The following is a 19,281-nucleotide window of genomic DNA, read 5'->3' as shown; positions in this document are numbered from 1 at the left end:
AAAGGCCGGAGTGACCCACGAAAGAAGCCTCCCGGACTTAAGTGGGACAAAGACCTTCTCGTCCCGAAGCGCAAGCTTTCTGCAGCTCAGAGGCCTCCCGATGGAGCACTTCTTCCTTATAAACGATTTGTTTGGTGCTCCCGGGCCTTCGAACCGTGCTAGGAGTAAGACAGGTCTCCAGGACCCATTTCCAGATGATCTTATTTTACGTCAATGGGGCACAGCTCCCAATGTTGGCGGCCACTGGTTGAGCTGGTAGGACAGAAATAAGATCATCTGCCAAAAACAGGCCCCCAGAAGCAGAGGTCAAACAAAATCCATTTTGTGTGTGTATGTGTGTGCATCAGAAAATGGTTGGTTTCACTGCAACACCCCACGGAGCCGCACAGCCGCCCTTCTTAAAACTGGCTCTGCACCCTGTGGAGACGGTTGTTTCAGGGACCCTCCTCTCCAGGGAGCCGTCTTTGGGAAGCCTCTGAAAGTTGCCGCAGACCCCAAATGCTGCCTCTAGAAGACAGTCAAGTCCTTCAGTTGCATTTAATAGGATGACCGATTGCGTTTTGACCTGGATACCCGGTTCGGAATCCGGCGGCAAATCCCCTTGAGTTTTAATTTCGGGCAGAAATGTGGGGCAGAACTTGATTAAACAAAACCACGACTCACAATGGGGTCTTTAAAAAGGCTCGTGGTTACAACTGCGTCACGGAGAGCCCGAGGAACACACTGCGCTAGAAACCTAAATGTAGACGGAGGCTGGGATATCAGCGCTTGCCGTATCCCCAACATACTTCCTCCCCCAGAAAAAAAAAAACTAGGGCACCATTTCCACACCCCTTGGGGCCTAACCTGACACCATCGGGGGGGGGGATGACAATCCTTCTAGCTCACCTACTGCAAGGTAGCTCATTTTTGGGGTGGGGGAATTATTGTTTTCCTGGCTCCTAATTCCCCCCCCGCCATCTACTCCCCCCAACCTGTGCACTTTCGTAGCACCTGCATTAAGGACGCCTTTACTTGGAGCCGTGGCCACCATCCATTAAACTGTTCCAGGCTGGAGGGAAGAAAGCCAAGCCCAGGAGGAAGGACCACAGGGCCTGGCGCTTTATTCACGGCCAAATTTCCCTCCGAGGACCAGAGGGGGGGTCACGTAGTCCTGCAGGATTTCGGAAACAAAGCCGGCGCTCTCTGTCCTCTACAGATGAGGGGTTTGCCATCTGCTGCTTACGAGCATCGGTGAGTCTCGGCCGAGTTCCGGTGGAAGGCGTCCCCCGGGCAATATTTACCATACAGGAATAGGGAAGTTGGAGGCGGTCGGTCAGTTGGGGGCCTAGAGTTTCGGTGGGCCAAACAGTGTTGCTCCTTCAATCTTGCCCAACTTGACCACAGTGGCGACGGTGCCGAGGCTGACGCAGGCGGCTGTGCCGACGGCGAAGCTGTGAGCTGAGAAGAGGGAAAGGATGAGAATCAAGAGGCGCCGGGAGGGGACATGGGGGGCGGAGGGCCCCGGCACGCTCCCCCTCCCCGAGGGCTGGCCGAAGAATCAAAGGCCAAGATCACCAACCTCTGGCCCCAAACATGGTGCCCGCGGCACAGCCTCCGGCAAAGTAGTTGAGGGGGCTGTCGGGATCCTTGCTGGCCTTCGCGGCGGTGCACGTGACTGCCCCGAAAATGGCCCCCACAGCAGCTACGGAGAGAAAGAGAAGGGGTGGAGAAGCAACGAACCCAGAGAAGAGACCAGCCCGGAGTTAGGAGAAAGCAGCAACTTGGGGGGGGGGGGTCCGGTGCCAGCCACACGGAACCCCATCCTGCTCATTTCGCAGCTGGGCCGGAGCCACAAATTTAAGGCTGGCGAGCAGGCCATGGAGGCCAAAACCGCTTCCCATCCGTCGACCCGCAGGAACCAGGGTAGACTGCTCCTGGACCAGGCGGCTTCCCTTTTCCACCCTGGCCTCACTTCCTAGGCCCCCAATTCACCGAACCCTCTTTGAATCCGCTCGGGGTCCCTGAACTAGGATCCTTGAACAGCAGCTGGAAATCAAAAGGCTCCTCCAGTTCAAGACCCCCTTCCAACCGTTTCCCCACAATGTGAGGGACCTCAAAAGGGGTGGGTGGGTGTTTTTCTGGTTTTTTTCCCAGAAACAAATGGTTATTTTAGATCTCTTAAATTTAAATACATAATGTCTCAGAAGTCTTTAACTAAGGTCTTCATGTTATAGAGTTTGAATACTATGCCACTGCCATACTATTTATCATTGTAAAAGAATGTATTCCACACTTTTTCCAGAAAAAACAAGAACAAAAAATGGCTTTGGGAAAAACAATCTGTTTATTCCCCATTTTTTCCATTGTTTTTCCCCCAGGCCTTCCCATCTCTAGCCATGACACCACAGGGCATCCATCCAGGCACAATAAAACAAGAAATTTATTTACTTTATTTATTTAAAACATTTTTACCCGGACTTTCTCCTTAAAAGCATCCTCCTCAAAAGGACAATATTTAAAACCTTAAGAATAAGAAGTGTCCAAATATTTTTTTAAAAAGAATTAAAACAGTAAATAAAATTTATATGAAAAGGACATTTAAAAGCAACACCTTTGTTTACAACAGCCATCCCAAGCGCCGGGACCGAGACGAGGAGAAGCAAACCCCACCACTCGAGGAAAACCCCAGACAGCAAGCAAGCACCTGCGCTCAGCGCCAGGGCTGGGGAGCCTGCGGACCAGCCCCAGGCGGGACTTACCCATGGTGAGGGTCGTGGACGCCACCCTCTGGACCGACTTCAAGACGATGTCCGATGGGTGGAGCACCACCTGGCAGGAGGAGGCGAGCAGACCTAAAGGAAGGCCACAAGCGCAGGATGTTTTATCTATTTATTTATTTTATATCCCGCCTATCTAATCATTAAGACTACTCTAGGACGTTGACACAACCCGCCCCACCCCCAATCAGCCATCCATCGTCCAGCAGAGACGGGCAACCAGGGGCCTTTCCCTTCAGCGCCACTGACTGAGAATCATGGGACTGGGAGTCCCCGGCCTCCGGAGGGCCTCGGATTTCCTCTCGCCCACGTCCTGGCTTTCACACAGCAGGGCCTTTTTCTTGGTGGTGGCTCCCAGAGACAGTGAAACTCCATGCCACTGGAGAGGTCAGGCTGGCCCCTCTGGGCTCTCCTTCCACAAGCAGGCAAAGACTGTGTGTGTGTTTGTGTGCTGTGTGTGAGTAACTTGCAGGCAGGGGCTGGCTTGGGTGGGATTTGAGGGGGGAACCTATTCTCCCTAGGAACTACAACTCCCAGAATTCCCAGCAGCCAGCTAGCCAAGCCTCTCCCGGAATGTGGAGCCAATCTGGAGTAGGAAAGAGACGTACAGTATCGATACCGCGCCTTCCCTTCGGTGGGGCCGGGCAGGACCCGAGAAGCCCAGCACCTCCACCTCCCCTCAATCCGGATTCACTCCGGATACCAGAATCCCCCACCAACCCCCAAATCCGGATTCACTCCGGATTCCGCTCTGGAGCGACGACCTCCCCCGCCCGAGGCCCTCCTCACCGACGACGGCCGAAAGGCTAGTGGTGACCGAGATCTTCTTGGGGCAATTGGTGCCCTCCGGGTCCTTCCAGTACTCGGACATCTTGGCTCCCTTCTCTCCCCAAGTCTCGCGAGAGTGGCTTGGAGTCCGCCGGGAGAAGAGACACGTACCGCGAGAGTTCCGTGGGGGAAGAGGGAGAGTGTGTGGGCGGTCCTACGCGCCGGCCAGTAGCCGCTCGAGGAGATGAAGGAGGCGTGGCTGCACTCTCCGTCCTTTGCTTCCTTATTGGTCGAGGAGCGGAGAGTAGGCGGGGCTCCCTCGCTTGCGGCGAGGGCGCGGAAGGGCAGGAAGGAGGGGCTCGCCTCGGCTGCGGCGTCGGGGCGTGTTGGGGAGGGGGCGTGGCTTCCTCCGAGGCACCGCCCCCTCTCTCGAAAGGGGGTGTGGCCGGGGCGCTCCACCATGTCGGCCTCGGGCGCGTCGAGCTCCCCGCCGACGGCGGTGCAGATCCGGGAGGCGAACGCGCACCTGGCCGCCCTCCACGAGCGGGTGGCCGAGCTGGAGCGGCGCTTGGCGGCGGCCGAGGGAACGGTACGCGGACAGGCCGAGAGCCTCATCCGGAAGGACGCCGAGATGCGACAGGCGGTGCTCGGTCTCCGCCAGGGGAAGGACCGGTAGGACTACAAGCCCCATCGTCCCCACCCCGCCCCCCTGGAGGAGGAGCAGCGGCGGCGGCGGCGGGGGGTGGGACACACACGAGTGGACCGGCAGCCCCGCTTGGTCTTCCGTGAGCGGCGAAATGCTCCCCCTTCCTCTCTCTTTCTCTAGACTACAAGTCCCATCCCCCTCTATGCCAGGCCGCAGGAGGAGGGAGGCGTTCTGGGAGTTGTAGTCCGTCTCCCTCCCCACTTCCTCAAGGCAGGGAAAAACATATCTCCCCGTCTCTTTCCCTATTTTGGACTACAAGTCCCATTATTCTCTAGGCCAGGCAGGCTGAGGCACATTCTGGGAGTCCATGGGTCTTCGTGGCCTTGGCTGGGAATGTGGGTGTGGGATTCTGGGTTGAAATCCTAGGAGCCCTCGGTATCTATGGCCTTGGCTGAGGGGTTGGAGATTCTGGGTTACGTAGCTGGGGAAGGAAAAAAGCATTTCCATCCTCTGGGTGGGTTGGGATCGGTGCCCTCCAGAGGGGTTCCCAACTTCGCCATTCTGTGATTCTCCTCTCCAACCCAACAGCAGGTCCTTGACATGTGGGAATATATATATATATATATATATATATATATATATATATATATATATATATATATATATATATATATATATATATATATATATATATATATATATATATATATATATATATATATATATATATATATATATATAATACTTACTTAATTCCTTTAAAAATATTGTTCTCCTCCCTTTTTTCAGTTTCTAAATGTTGTCTTTTCATTTAGATAAATATAAAGCAATCCATGAAATGTTTAAAAATGACCTCAGAAGGCTTTCCTTATCTCTTTCCGCTTCCTCCCTCCCTGGGCAGGGAAATTGCCACCTTGGAGGAGAGGCTCCAGTCCTCCGAGGCGAACACCCAGAAGCTTTTGCACATCATCCAGGAGAAGGACAGCCTGATCGGGCAGCTGAGGCACCGGAGCCGCCTCCTGAGTAAGATCTGCCGGAGCCGCCCCGTCCTGGACAACCTCCTGGCCTACATGGCCGAAGGGGAGCGCTTGAGCCCCGTCCTCCCGGCCAGCTCCCCTTCGGACCGCGACCCCTTGCCCGAGACCGATGGCCTCCCGGATCTCGATTTGGACGCCAGAGACTTCTCCCTGAGCGGGGAGGACGATCCCGATTCGGAGATTTTGTTCGGCACCACGGTGTAATAGAAAGGGGGGGGTTTGTTGTCCTCGGCTTCCTCTTCCCGGAAGTCTCGAGCGTCCTTCGGCCACGTCCCCTCTGGGCGGGAGTCCAAAAGCGGGCAGTGGGAGGATTCCCCTTTCGTACCCAGCCTGAAGAAGCCAGAGTGGGAGGACTTGAAACCGGATTGGGGTCCAAGCGCTCGGGCTTTGCCAGGTTCCTGATGGGAAAATGTCCCTTTGCCACTTAGGTATAATCCGTCCTCCGCCTTGGGAAAGGGGGGGCAGCACTGGAAAACATTGGGGGGGGTGGAATTGCTCCTGAAGCCCTGCCACATTTGGCTGCCTCCCCACCCCACTCCCAAGCATCAGCAGAGAAATTCCTTGGAAGAAGGAAACTCACCCGCATCTCCAGGTGGTGGCCACATCTGATCCAGACTGGATAAGGGCCCTTTCACATGCTCAGAGAACCTCTGCCTCTTGAAAAGAAGCGAGTGGGAGGGAAAGGTCTGCCTTGTTGGCTCAACACCCCCCACACACACACACAAATACACTCTCTCCGAACAGCCTGGGTTTGCTGTTCCTGCTTGTAGGAAAAGTCAGGAGGAAGGCTAAATGTGAGACGGACAGATTCCCTCAAGGAAGCCACAGGCTGAGTTTGCAAGAGCTAAGCAGGGCAGTGGAGGATAGGACATGTTGGAGGTGGCTCCTTCATGCGGTCGCCGTAGGTTGGAGCAACAACCCCAAGCGTTGCAGCTGTGCCAGTAGTAACCCCCCCCCCCCGGCCTGTGTTAGCTAGATTTCATTATAATTTTTCAGTGGGGCAGAATTTTACGCCAGAAGGAAGGGAAATTGCTTAGGGGGTGGCAGCAAGTTGCCTCTAATTAATGAGGTACCGGTTGAATATGCTGAGGATGTGAATGGTCCCTCGTTAATTAACACTCCACGGTATCCATGCTATGTGTTGCACGGTCCCTGGCTCCCTCCCTTTCAAGCACACCCTGGAACTACATAGGAGTAGGTATTTCTGAGGTATTTTTTTATTTAGCATTCTCAGGCAGCGGATAAGGGAATCCGCGGATACTGATCCCGCAGATAGGGGGATCCCCCTGCACTTCATTGCTGGATGGTCTTCAGAGTTGGAACACTGCGATCGCCTTCCCGCCGCCTTCATTTTTGAGATGATTGGGGGGGGGGGAGCCATTTAATTTCTAAACCTCCTTTTCCACTCAGGTTTACCGAATCCTCTCTTTGCCCCGTTTGGATTTCCCTTTTTTTCGGCACCCGGTTTTGCTTTCTAACTGCTTTCGCTTCTGAACTTGGTCCAGTCATTCGGACCTGCAAATACGGGTTACAAGCCCATCTCATCCATCCAAGGAAGCAGGTCCTGCCGAGCGCCCCAGGGACCGACCTCGGCGTAAATATGCTTCCGCTCACTGACTGTTACCTGTGCGTCCACTTTTAAGTGCCTACAAGGGATTTTGTTACAGCAGGTTTCCAATCTAATGTGTACCTTCTTAGAAGCATAAATAAACGTATTTTTGGTATACTTGACCTGAGTGTGAGGCCTGATGTCTGAAAAACTACTCTTGACCTCTTCCTTTTGCTTACCTGGCATCAGCTGACCCCGATCTCATTCAATCATCCATCCATTCATCCCATTTATCTTTTCACCCTGCCTTTATCCTTCAAAAAAAAAAGGACCCCAGGTGGCTTACATCATTAAAAGACATTATTTAAAGGGTAACAGCAAGGAGTATACAAATACTAAAAAAGGTCTAACAAATACCATCTCAAAAACAAGCAACCTTCAAAGAAGTAAGGCAAAACAATCTATGTACTCAAAAACACCACTCGGGCAGCCACATAGGGAAAGCTTGTCTTCAGAGGGAGCCCTGCGTTTTTTTCCCTCTCTAGAGTCGGTGGCCGTGTTTCTGCTGACAGCAATCATGTTTGCTGTTGGGTGTGTTCAACTGTAAGCAGCAAAACCTTTTAGTTCTGTCCACTCTCCAAGTCTCAGAGCAAGAGGTTGAGACTGTAAGTGCCAGTCGATGAGGAAGAAGGACGTGGACTCTCGTCGTCTGGGGCATCTTGAAGCTCTTCAGCTCTCTGAATCCCTGCGCTTCTGCTGGGCAGCAAGAGGCATTTGAGCAGAAATCTCAAAATCAGCGACACAACCCCCAGCCACTTCACTTGATCACCGCAGGACGGCCAGCCTGTCGCAGGAGGGGGGCACACCGTAAAACCTTTCTGTCGGTTTACAAAGCGGTATTTGTTGCATTTCAGAAACTGTGTCCCCGAGAAGGCCAGCCAGCATTCACCCATCCAAAATTTTGTCCTCCCTCCTCCAAAATTCTCCTTGGAAGGAAAACTTTTCGTCCGAGACCACCAAGAACGTTCAGTTTTGGGCTTGCAAGTCTGGGAAGCATCTCTTATTTTGGGTCTCTGCTGCTTTTTTATTTTATTTTTTTAACATCCTGGATGGCTCTCCTCCGAGCATCTCCAGGATAAAAGCGAGGCGGAAGGGGTGATCCGATCCATGTTTCTTTCTTGGAATGGGTGGAAATCTTTCCCTCGTGGATCGTGGGACGCCTCCAGGCAGGGTTGCTGACGGTTCCTTCCCGCGGGCCCTGGCCAGCGCCTGCTGCCTCGAAGGTGCCAGCTTCCGCCTGGGGACCGTTGCCACGTCCTCGCTGAGTTTTTCCCTCCCTGCAGGGAGAGGCATTGCTATGGTGACCGGGTAGGCACAACTCCAGCCAAGCCCGGCAGCCAGTCTGAGACGGCAGAGGCTTGGAGAACGCCGAGGAAGAAAGCCACAACAGGCTCCAGGTAGGATCCGGTTTGGGGGGGAGAAATGGTAGAAAAGCCAGGATTTTCCAAGCTGGCCCCGCAGAAACGAGGCAAACCACATTCTGGGTTTGATTTTTAGGACTTTCTCTCCCCCAGCTTGGGGAAGAGTCTGGTGTGGCTCGAAAGCTCGCTGTTTTTATTTTTTTATTTTTCCCAGCGGGCTGAGAAAGCCGTCTGCTCTTCCTATCAGAGCATTGCAGTACTTAAAATGATGGACCTGTGTGAAATCTAAGTAAAATTAGAAACAAATTAAAAGATCGAGGCACTTAAGACAATTTTGCCACCAGAAGTGGGGTATTCTGTTATCTGGACCCTGTGATAGATCTTCGTAGGCCAGATGAGGCGCACATAAATGGCCTCCACTGAAGTGAACTGAATTTCTCCACAGTCACCAAAGGTTTATCCTGCCTCCATCTTGCCCCCTTTTGCTTGGTTAGTCTTTGGTTTCCCTTACCTAGGAAGGAAGCGAGTAAGAGACTCAAGGGCCCCGATCCGAAGAGCCTCTTCCTGTGGCAGGCGCTCCTACGCCGTGAAAGAAAGGTCTTGAGGATGGAGACCGGCCGGCGTGCCCTAGACAAGCTTCGAGCCAAGTGCCTAGAAAGAGGGGCTTCGGGGATCATGGGACTGGCCAGGTATGCCGGGGGTGTGTGTGTGTCGCCAGGGGCAGCACCGCGCTTGATCTCTCCGATAAAAACCACCAGTTTGCAACCGTCTAGTTTTTGCCTTCTGGAAGAATTACATAGCTCAGGGGTTTCGGTCTGTGGCTGCAGATCCTTAGGTTAGGAATTCGACTCCCCCTTTGTCTGGGCCTCCTTGACAAAGGCTGGATGGGATGATCTACGGGGAGGGATATAAAAGTCAAATAAATGAATGAATAAATCTATACGATTCCACCCAGTCCTGTGGTTCTAAGATTATCACTGAATTTCTGAAGAGCTCGGGGGATTGAGGGTCTCTGGCTGTGGAGCTATAGGTTGGGAGTTCAAATCTCCCACTGGGCCTCCCTTACGGACTGGGCTGGATGATCTCGAGGGTTCCTCCTGGCTCTGCCGTTTTTAGCTTATTCTCAATGTGCAACTTCCTATTTTCGCAGGGGTTGACGCCCTGCCTGTTTTTGCCTCATCACCTCTCCTTTCTGATTTTTTTAAAGAGCGCGGCTCTTTCTGGAGATGCATAAACTACTTTCCCACTAGAGACGATGATGATCATCTGTGGTGGTTTGGCTAATCATGCCAACGTCCCCAGCCAGGATTACAATACAAGCAAGGCTGTAAATAAAGGGAAGGCACCAACCTTGACAGTTCCCCCAGGGATGAAAATCTGGAGGCAAATCTATTCATGAATGCTTGGGGAGAAAAAAAATCACTTCTTGGCCTCAACTCAGGGCGTCGTTACACTGCTGATCATCAGCTCCGATGCAGTTTAAATTGATTTACAATCACGTCGTCGTTGGGGTTTTTTTGGGGGGGGGAATTGATGGGCGTGTTGATTTTGAACATTCTTACTCCGCTAGAAAGTAGGGGTTTAAAACAGCTGTGGGAAACTACGCACAAGGTTTTACGTCGTTTCAAGCATGTTGGCAGACCATGCTTTCAACAGGTTTATTTGGTTCCAGGCATCTCTTGGAATGCTTCCATTTCTCTTTTATTCGGAAACATAAAACGTAAGTGGCACAGCGCTACAGTACTAAAGTTTACATTTTTGGAATTATTTCGGATGGATGGTCGTGTCGCTCCTCTCTGAAACCTGGATTGCTTAACTCACCTTGTACAAGTGAAAGTAAATTATTTATCTGAAGCTGGATTCTGAAAGCAAAGGAACATTTTAGGGTCTCCCTGGAGCACAGTAAAGAAGAGCTGGGAGTAAAACCAGTCCGAGATCTCAATGTCAGTGGGATTTGGGGGTTTACAGTCACCCCAAAAGTAACTTTTCGAGTTCTTAATCAGGCACATACGTTTTTCCTGCTTAACTCATTACAAAAGAGAGGTTTGAAACTCATTTTCTTTCTCTCTCGTCACAGGTTTTTCCGCAATATGGATGACAACAGGAGTAAAACGTTGGACCTCGAGGAATTTCGGAAGGGTCTGCAGGAAGCTGGGGTTCCCCTAGAACAGGGGGACGTGGAGGAGGTTTTTAGCCTCTGTGATAAGAACAAGAGCGGGATGCTGGACTTCGATGAGTTCCTGGAGGCCTTGCGGGTGAGCAGAGCTTCATGGGAGAAGATTGAGTACTGTAGTTTGGTTAAGCAGGTTGCGAGTTCAAAATATTTCTCATCTGCTTCTCTTTAGCCCCCCATGTCCAAAGCCAGGAAGGATGTCATTGGTGATGCATTCCAGAAACTGGACAGGACTGGGGATGGACTGGTAACTGTGGAGGACCTCCGGGGGGTGTACCACTGCCATGGGCACCCCAAGTTCAAGAGCGGGGAATGGACGGAAGATCAGGTGTTTCGGGCCTTCCTGGACAACTTTGACTCCCCCGGTGACAAGGATGGGAAGGTGATGTCCATATTTTGAATTTTGGTGAAAATGCACTTAGCAGCACAGCCGAAGGGCAAGGAACCGCAGAACAGAATAGCTTCAAGTTCTCCGCAAAGTCCATGCCTTTTCTCATTAACTGGCAGACCAAAGTTTACCAAGCTAGATCCTGATCACCTGAGTCTCTGTTCCCCACATTTTAACCCCTAGATCTCCCTTCAGGACTACACAATCCGAGCCCAGCGAAGACCTTTCCATATATCTGCATGATATTGTAATTCTGTCCACATACAGTGGTGCCTTGCTTAACGATTACCTCGTTAAACGACAAATCTGCTTTACAATGGTTTTTTTGCGATTTCCTATGGGGAAAATTCACTTCACGACGATCGGTTCCCTGATTCAGGAACTGATTCTTCGCATTACGATGATTTCTAAACAGCTGATTGGCGGGTCACAAAATGGCCACCCGCTGTGCAAAATGGCTCCCCGCTGTTTTTAGGACGGATTCCTCGCTATACAGGCACCGGAAAATGGCCACCTTCTTGAGGATCTTCGCTGCACGATGAGGTATTTCGCCCACTGGAACGCATTGAACGGTTTTCAATGCATTTCAATGGTTTTTTTTTTATTTCGCTTGATGATGATTTCACTTAACAGTGATTTTAATGGAACGGATTGACATCATCAAGCGGAGCACCACTGTATGTTACAAAGAGGATTTTCCTCCAAAGTAGTGAAGACAGAGTTTTTTTTTAAAAAATCCATCTTTCTTTTGTGATTGGTCATCAAGAGGTAACCATGGGCATCTTTTGAAATTCAGATGGCTTGGTCTGGGAATCTGTGCAGGGGAGAATGAATGTGTTATCAGCTTCTAATTGCAAAGCTCCAATATTTCACAGGCCTGGAATAAATCGTAAGATCTCAAAGTGGAAGGGCTTGGGGGAAATAACCGTTCCTCAGTCAGGTGGCATATAAAACAGTCACGCGAACGGACAGACAAAAAAACAACCTTGTAACTTTATAATGTATAGATTTATTTTTATCAGGCGTACTTGCTTTTAATCACGATGGAAATCTTGCCTTGCACTTCTCCACAGATCACAGCCGAGGAATTCCTGAACTACTACAGTGGCGTAAGCGCTTCGATCGACAGCGATGAATATTTTGTGGACATGATCAAGTCAGCCTGGAAGCTGTAGGGGGCCCAGCTTGAGCCGCTCACTCCCACATGGGGAAGCTTAGACAAGATTACACAGATTCCGTAGCAGATTCTCCAGGGACCTTTTATCTGCAGGGAACGCTGGCTCTGAAAGCAGAACCTGGTGGCCCAGATGGGTGCCCTGTCAAAGGCTCCTCTATTCTAGATGAAAAACCTCACAGCTAGAAAGCTAGCTAGTGTTCCATTACCTTGATGCTTTCACTTCATGGGATCCGCCCTCTGAGTAAAATGTATGTATGCAACATTAGACTTGGCTCTCCCGACTGTTGTTTCCAGAAGGCGATCTAGAATGCCACACCATACTGAGATATACTCTTCCTTTTTAAATTCCAGGCAGTTGGGTGGAGAAAGCAGTGCAAGCCAGGTTTTTGGAAGGAGAATCTCTCTGACCCTTTATTCACCTTCTCACCCACCCGAACACCTTTGGGAAGCATCACCCTTTTACAGGAAAGTAACCTTCCATTTGCTGAGTAAACCAGCAGGTTTAGGAGAGAGGACTGAAGTGCCTTTAAAGATGCTCCCCTTGGAACAGATGATGCTTTCCACCTCTATTTCAACACTTTTAAAATGATGTACCACAGGGTTGTAATTCCACGTGGCAGAAAGTTCTACCGCACTTAACGGGCGGTGGTAGAGCAAGGTGGCACATGCTGCTGATTTTATAAAATTCAGCCAAAATTAGAGGTTTTATAGCATCAAGACTCAGTCCAGGATTCTAAACCATTGCTTATTGGGAGAAAAGCAACAGATAAATATATAATAATCAGGAGTAAGATGTACTATAAGACGTAGAAAGGCCATTTTCATATAAATGACATGATTCAGCTATCAAAAGAATATATATACCTATCACTGATGGCTAATAATGTGACTCATTCAGACCTCGGCTCATCTCCGGCCAGGTTAAATGGCTTCAGAAAGGTTTGTAGCCATGGGCAATTTTGAGTGAAGCCACTCCGCTTCTGTTCGGCCATTTCTCCATCAACAAAAATATGATCAGAAATGAATCCATTTCAAGCAGTAGGGTAGGATTCTCCATATCCATGGGGGATTGGTTCCAACCCCTCTCACAGATTGTGAAAAACATGGATTATAGCAAAGGCTATATTAATAACAAACACCATAGATAGCATGATTTCTGGGTCCCTCTGTTTCTTCATTCACATGCTTTGTTGTGCCGTGTTGTACTATGGGGTATACACAAGGTGAAATAATGACAGCAGCAGCAGAGGAATGTGGAGCCCGGTTCTCCTGTCACACCCCCTCAGTTTCTTTTCATTCACAAAACTAGCACTTTGTGCGATAAAATCATCAGAAGAATTTATGGTGGAAAAAAGTATCTTTACTTACAGTTAGCATCTATAGTTATAATAAGAAGAACAAAAAGGTAAAAAGGGACTCTCCAGGCTTGAAGAGAGTATGCATGCTTGTTGTTCATCACATGGTCAGGGGAAGAAGGAAGGGCCGTCAACAAGAACAATGAAAGCAGGAACAAACAAGAAGAGCAGTAGTTCTGTTGGGTGTAGTTGTGGTCACCAGGCGCAATAGTTTTCCTACAGCTTTTCTGTAGTCGCTGTTATTTGGAAGAGCTTCACTTTTCTCTCTGCCTTTCAGGAGGTGTTTTGGCCTGGGTACTACTACAGAATTGGACATCTTGGATGTTCAAAATGTCCACATCTGATTTAGCAAACACCCTCCTTTTCCATGTGAGCCTCCAGATAGCATGTTGCATCCCCTAACTCTTGGATTCCCATCTCTTTGTTAAGATGCTGCACAATCTCCTTGTACTCCTGCTCCTTCTGCGTCGCCACCACAAGGTCATCCCCATAGGTGAGGATAAACGATAAAGATCTGTTTTGGCTTCGGCTGTACAAGCACGGATCCCCATGATCCTGCTTGAAACCTTCTTGCAGCAGTACCTGCTGAAATCTCTCCTTCCAGGCCTGAGCAGCTGGATTGAGCCCATGCAGGTCTTTCTCTAGTTTGCAGACAAAATCGGGATGTTCCTGGTTAAGGAAACCTGGTGGCTGTTCCATGTATAAACCCTCTGCAATCTCTCCTTGCACAGAGACAGACTTGACCTCTAGGCGCTTGACCTGCATCTGTTTGGAGGTAGCAACGCTCAGGAGCATCCGGAGGGTGCTTTGCTGGACGACAGGAGCCAAGTCCTCTCCGTGTCTCGAGAGGAACCCCTCGGCGACCAATCTGGCCTGGTAGCCATGCGCTCCTTGGTCTCCACCCGGCTTCACTGTGAAGAGCCACTTGCACTTAATGGCTGTCTGGCCCGGGGGCAGTTTCGTCAGGGTCCACACCTCCTTCTTGTGGAGTGCTTCTACCTCTTTCCGTGCAGATTCTCTCCACCTGGTGCCTTCTGCTCCCGGCATCTGTTCCACTTCTTCCCAAGTTTTCGGCTCCTCCCTCGGCAATGGGTCTGTGGAATCGCCGAGATGAGGCGAGGCCCCGTCGTCGAGCTGCGACATGTGCCTGAGGGCTGGCTCTGGAGCCTCTTGGGGTGCCAATGCCTTTTCCAGTCCAACAGCTTCAACATTTCCATCTCTGTCCCCTTCTCCTGGTGTATGGCAGTCATCCTCTGTGCCATCATCTTCCTGCACTCTGATTGACTCAGACTGTCCAGGTGCTGAGGCTGCTGTGTTTTGGGGAAACTCAGGATAGTGGTTTTCCCCTTCAAAGGCATCTAACACAGTGCCTCGCTTGCCAGTGCCCCGCTCCCTGACAAAATAATTCATATCAGTTGAGCAGTTGCTCCCTGTTTTTAAATCCCTTATAATATAGCGTTTCATGTGGCTGTAGCCAAGGAAAATCAATTGTTTTGCTTGAGACTCACGGCTGTGCCTATCCCATAGCCCGGTATAAGCCGGGCTCCCAAAGATTCGGAGGTGTTTGACACGCGGAAGCATGCCATACCATAATTCAAACGGTGTTTTTCCAGAGCCTTCGGCTGGCAATCTGTTCAGGAGATATGCTGCAGTCATGATTGCCTCGCCCCAAAATTTGTCGGGCAGCTCTGCATCGGCAAGCATGCATTTGGTCATCTCCAAGAGGGATCTCAGGCCCCACCTGGCCATTCTGCTCTGCTCAAGAGCGTCTGCCACACCCTCCTTGCACAAAATGCCTTCTTCCTCCAGATCGGCCTTTATATGGGGCCAGAGGTATTCGTCTCTATTGTCTATCTGAAACGCCTTGGGGTTCCTGTTAAATTTATTCCTCGCAGTGCCTACATACCTCTTGAAAGGGTAACGTATCTCTGTCTTCTTCCTCAAGAGGAAGAGGACACAGTACCTTGAAAAATCGTCCACAAATATCAAAACGTATCTCTTGCTCTTGAGGGACGGCACACTCATCGGCCCATACAAATCGGTGTGGATTAACTCCAGCACCTGGGTGGTCCTTCTCTCAGGCCCGGGTGGGGAGGAGGGCCTGTCCCCTTTAACTTTGAGACAGACGGCGCACCCGGCTGCGCTGCTTGCATCACTTTCCTTTATCTCGAGGCCTATCACAAGCTGGCGCCTGTGCAGCTCGAGGATTGCCTCGGAGTCTCGGTGAGCAAAGCGACGGTGCCAGAGTGCCAGGCTGCTGACATTCTCTTTCGGGGCTTCTGCTGCGTTTGTTTGGTGGGCTGAAAGAAGTTAGTTGGGAGACACCGTTAGATTCAAGAGCCGAACGCCTATTTCATTGTTTTTCTTTACTACTTTCCCTCTGTTGTTTTTTTTAAATTACTGTATAAGACATGCACACTTGTCTCCGGGGGAATCAACGTTCTCTGGCTATTTGGGCCTTCCTACCCCAAGTCCAGCAGGAACTTGGCTTACTCCCGGGAGGAGCTTTCTTATTACTATTCACTGGGTAATTTGACCCATTTTCTCGGGGCATTCATTTGTTCTATGCATTCCAGCACCTCTTCAAACTTCCCATTCAGAACAGATATGAAAACACCAAATTTTGCGCTCAATGTTGCTAAAAGGAAGCCCACTGTTTATAGACCAAATTACATTTGGTCAGGTTTAAGTAATTAGATATATAATAAACAGTTATGTGCTCTTCACAGTCCTGTTTAAAATGAAGCCCCAGGCTCACCGGTTCTCTGAACAAGACATTCTGTGACTTAAACCTGAGAAAGCCATAGGATTCTTCTAGGGCATTTGGCATGTCTTTGGCAGATTTGTATTTCTTTATGTATACAATTTTCTCATCAGATTAGTTTTAATACCTAGAAAGTAATAAAACTATGGGTAAGCTATCTCTCTCAGCCAAATGACTCTGTGTGGGTAAAGCTACTCAGTTGGGATCCATAACCTGTTGGGAGATTTTGGTTATTGCTCTTACCAGCATATAAGGGGGAAAACGACAGCTGTACCAGAGAAATATGGAAATCAATCAAGATCTCATACCATCACCTTTCCTCCTCCCTGGTTTCTATTCACTCACAAAACTTTGTGCGATAAAATCATTCTAGAAACATTAAAAGTAGAAAAACTATTTTTACTTACACTCACCATCTCTAGTTACAGTCAGAAGAATAAAAAGGGAAAAAAGGAATATCCAGGCTTTGAGAGAGCCTGCATGTCTGTATCTCATGGCATGATCAGGGGAAGAGCTATCAACAAAACAAGTAAAGCAAAAGAAAAGAAAAACAGGAAGAGAGGCAGGGGATTCCCTCAACTGCCAGAGGCAGGAAATGTTACCAACGGTTTGTGGCAAAGGACAGTCACATTAGATTGTAAAAGTGCCCTCCCACTGGCACTCAGTGTTAGTGCATGCAAGATTGTTATTCACCCAACAGGAATTGACTACAGTTGCAACTAGGGTGAAGTATCTCAAAGCCTGTTAAAGGGGCTTGCACTCAAAGGGTGAAGTTTGAACATTGTAACTTTTGACATTTCTGCACATGTATAAAAGGATGTAAACCGATGGTGGTTAGGTCTGTGCCACTAACAAAGATTTGTGATCTGCAATTGAGACCTGTATTCCCATAGAATATATTATTTGGAGTAGCCAGGTTCCACTAAAGGAGCCCCGTGCTTAAAAAACAAAAAAAGGCGAGAGGAGTGTGTAAAAACAAACAAACCCTGAGACCCTCAGAGAAACACTGTTCACATGTAAAGCCCAGGGCCGTTTAGAACCCCTCATAACCTAATCGAGATAAATGTAGTACTAGCAATATCCTCACCAGACATCCGCTCCTGAGCATCGTCATGCCGGGGGCGAGCGCCAAATTTCATGGAGTGCAGTCTTTGACCCACAACTTTAGATCTGCGGGCTGCAGCATTTCTCACGTTCAGATTCTTGGGCTTGTCTTCAAACACAGGGAAACTCTGGATCTTATCTTTCCAAAGGTTCCATTTGTTTCGGGCAGAACGCAGTCTGCCAGCGCTCTGGTGGGAGAGGCCGGGCTTCTTGGTCTTCACCTGCTGGTTGATCATTTTAGTGACCTGCGAACGGTAATGCCGCGAGAGCCTCTGGTTGATGCTCCCGATGTAACGGATTGTACGCCGGACCAACATTTCCAGCTTCCAGGGATCCACCCTCTCCTGCTTTTCTATGGCTACTTCAGCCATCTCATAGATGGTCATGGCTGGCCCCAGCATGTTCAGCACCTCCTCGTGCATCAAGCGCAAGTAACGTCCTGATCCCAAATCTACATTCACTTGTTTTGCTGCCAGCCAATCCTTGATGCTAGGGTTCAGTTCAGGGGTCTCCGAACACCGGTCCGGCAGGGTGGGCCTGGGGCAGCTGGCCAGGTAATGTTTCTGGACATTTTTCTTCATGACAGATTGGCACTGGTTCCAGAAATACACCACCTCCTCCTGCGGGACCCAATTGTTGGGACGATCCCGAACAGCACCCAACTCTCCCAGGAGGCTCTCCGTAACCGCCCGGCCTTCTTTCGGGTTCCATTCTTCTCGGAAACTGGAGGGACCCTGCAAGTCTTCCAGGTCTTTGTCGGGGTATGGAGGCGTCCCAAGGCGTTCGCCTCCAGTCCAGCTTTTGGGCTCCTTTCCTCTCCGCTCTGGGCTGTCCCACGTGCTTTTGCCCTGGTCCCAACCTAGCTGGCTTGGGAGGCTGGAGCTGGCAGGATCCTCCAGGCCCTCTGCCAACATGCAGCTTCCCCAGGGCCTTCGGACTCCAGCAGGACCCCCTTGGCCCCTTTCTCTGCTGGGATTGCGCCAACTCCCTTCCTCTCCAGGAAAGGTGGGGAGGCCTCCTTGACTTCCCTCAGGAGCCCTCCACCTCTCTGCGCTTCCACCCCTCTTCCTTGGGTGCTGGTCCTTTTCACGGTAGCTCCACTCCTGGCCCCGATCCTGCCTCGCCTCCCCCCCTGGGGCCCCTCTACTCCTGAAGCTGGTGTTGCTGCTGCTGGACCTCTCCAGGTGACATTCGCCCATCATCCTTCCACTGGGGAGATGCTGCTGCTTCTGATGCTGCCACTGCCGCCCTTCCTTCTCCTCCTTGCAGCTCCTCTGCGGCCCTTCAGCCCAGTGCTCCCCCTCCCTACGGGGGCTGGCCCCCCACCTGCTGCTTCTCTCCGCCTCCCCCCTTCCTGAGACAGGGAGGAGGAGGCTGCTCCTGGAGGAGACGGCGGTGCTGCGCCAGGCCCCCTCTCGGGGGGCGCTGGGGGAGAAGTCCCTCCAGCCGGAGTCTGACCCCCGAGGGGGGCTCCTCCTCCGGCCCCTCCCTCGGGGGGGCTCCCAAGCACCCCTCCCGCCCCCCCGCTTGGGGGGGCTCTCCCTGGCGGAGAGGGGCTCCTCCCAGGAGGGTTCCCTCCGAGGGGCCCCCCAAGGTGCCCGGGACCTGCCCCCTCCCCGGACCTCCCACTCTTCCCCCTCTCCCTCCCTCCTCCTCTCCGGCCAAGCCCCCTCTCGGCCCGTCCTCCCCTCCCGCCCTGAGGCCGCCCGGGGCCTTTCCCGCGACGCCCTTCTCTCCGAGGACTTCCAGGAGGGGGGCCCGACCCCTCCCCACACGACTTCCTCCTCCTCCTCTTCCGGGAAGGGCCGCTTGCGCCGGGGACGGGCGTCGATGTCGTGGTCGCCGTAGCCCCACGACCCCCGAGGCGGAGATTCGCCCAGGCCGTAAGACGCCATGGCTTCTGCCGCGCGGGAAACCGCCACCGCCTCCCTCTCCGGAAGTCTACCTCGCCACTTCCGCTCTGGACCGGAAGGGGCGTTGCCCGGCAACCGGTCCACCGCCCAATTCACTCCCCGGGAGCACAGAGCGGCTCAACCGCCTCTCGGCTCCTTTTCTGAGAAAGAGAATCCGGAGGAGGCAGAGCTGCTCTAGCTAGCCCTTCCCACGCTGGTCGGGTGGGGAGGAGGGGGGGAGAAGAAAG

At 51.3% G+C, this 19,281-nt stretch overlaps 4 protein-coding genes across 4 annotated transcripts; 2 read left to right on the top strand and 2 right to left on the bottom strand.

The window, feature by feature from the left end:
• Positions 1–1,052: 1,052 nt before the first annotated feature.
• NDUFA11 (NADH:ubiquinone oxidoreductase subunit A11) lies at positions 1,053–3,681 on the bottom strand. Its single transcript, XM_020781036.3, has 4 exons — positions 3,549–3,681; positions 2,742–2,834; positions 1,562–1,684; positions 1,053–1,440 (listed from the first exon to the last, which is right to left on the bottom strand). Exons 1-4 carry the CDS (start codon positions 3,628–3,630, stop codon positions 1,328–1,330), a joined length of 411 nt encoding a protein of 136 aa, XP_020636695.3. The 5' UTR covers positions 3,631–3,681; the 3' UTR covers positions 1,053–1,327.
• Positions 3,682–3,771: 90 nt separating this feature from the next.
• On the top strand, positions 3,772–6,941 carry VMAC (vimentin type intermediate filament associated coiled-coil protein). The gene is made up of 2 exons (XM_020781039.3): positions 3,772–4,199; positions 5,075–6,941. Exons 1-2 carry the CDS (start codon positions 3,772–3,774, stop codon positions 5,412–5,414), a joined length of 768 nt encoding a protein of 255 aa, XP_020636698.3. The 3' UTR covers positions 5,415–6,941.
• A 1,796-nt stretch (positions 6,942–8,737) lies between these two features.
• Positions 8,738–12,183, top strand: CAPS (calcyphosine). The gene is made up of 4 exons (XM_078379025.1): positions 8,738–8,869; positions 10,258–10,435; positions 10,526–10,735; positions 11,815–12,183. Exons 1-4 carry the CDS (start codon positions 8,787–8,789, stop codon positions 11,914–11,916), a joined length of 573 nt encoding a protein of 190 aa, XP_078235151.1. The 5' UTR covers positions 8,738–8,786; the 3' UTR covers positions 11,917–12,183.
• Positions 12,184–13,256: 1,073 nt separating this feature from the next.
• Positions 13,257–19,244, bottom strand: LOC140701665 (uncharacterized). Its single transcript, XM_072977871.2, has 2 exons — positions 17,125–19,244; positions 13,257–15,573 (listed from the first exon to the last, which is right to left on the bottom strand). The coding sequence occupies exons 1-2, from the start codon at positions 19,034–19,036 to the stop codon at positions 13,619–13,621; spliced, it is 3,867 nt and encodes a 1,288-aa protein (XP_072833972.2). The 5' UTR covers positions 19,037–19,244; the 3' UTR covers positions 13,257–13,618.
• Between the last annotated feature and the right edge of the window lie 37 nt (positions 19,245–19,281).

Source organism: Pogona vitticeps, chromosome 7, assembly GCF_051106095.1.
Source record: "Pogona vitticeps strain Pit_001003342236 chromosome 7, PviZW2.1, whole genome shotgun sequence".
NCBI lineage: Eukaryota > Metazoa > Chordata > Lepidosauria > Squamata > Agamidae > Pogona > Pogona vitticeps.
This window is presented reverse-complemented; position numbering and strand designations above follow the sequence as displayed.

What these genes read in the sequence shown, in the direction of transcription:
- NDUFA11 (XM_020781036.3), bottom strand. Translation starts at nt 3,630, where the DNA reads ATGTCCGAGTACTGGAAGGACCCGGAGGGCACCAATTGCCCCAAGAAG. An exon ending in GTCCACGACCCTCACCATGG is followed by an intron (nt 1,685 to 2,741) that starts GTAAGTCCCGCC and finishes TTCTCTCCGTAG; the next exon opens with CTGCTGTGGGGGCCATTTTC. An exon ending in CACCATGTTTGGGGCCAGAG is followed by an intron (nt 1,441 to 1,561) that starts GTTGGTGATCTT and finishes CCCTCTTCTCAG; the next exon opens with CTCACAGCTTCGCCGTCGGC.
- VMAC (XM_020781039.3), top strand. Translation starts at nt 3,772, where the DNA reads ATGAAGGAGGCGTGGCTGCACTCTCCGTCCTTTGCTTCCTTATTGGTC. An exon ending in CTCCGCCAGGGGAAGGACCG is followed by an intron (nt 4,200 to 5,074) that starts GTAGGACTACAA and finishes CTCCCTGGGCAG; the next exon opens with GGAAATTGCCACCTTGGAGG.
- CAPS (XM_078379025.1), top strand. Translation starts at nt 8,787, where the DNA reads ATGGAGACCGGCCGGCGTGCCCTAGACAAGCTTCGAGCCAAGTGCCTA. An exon ending in AGTTCCTGGAGGCCTTGCGG is followed by an intron (nt 10,436 to 10,525) that starts GTGAGCAGAGCT and finishes GCTTCTCTTTAG; the next exon opens with CCCCCCATGTCCAAAGCCAG. An exon ending in CCGGTGACAAGGATGGGAAG is followed by an intron (nt 10,736 to 11,814) that starts GTGATGTCCATA and finishes ACTTCTCCACAG; the next exon opens with ATCACAGCCGAGGAATTCCT.
- LOC140701665 (XM_072977871.2), bottom strand. Translation starts at nt 19,036, where the DNA reads ATGGCGTCTTACGGCCTGGGCGAATCTCCGCCTCGGGGGTCGTGGGGC. An exon ending in TGCTCAGGAGCGGATGTCTG is followed by an intron (nt 15,574 to 17,124) that starts GTGAGGATATTG and finishes AACTTCTTTCAG; the next exon opens with CCCACCAAACAAACGCAGCA.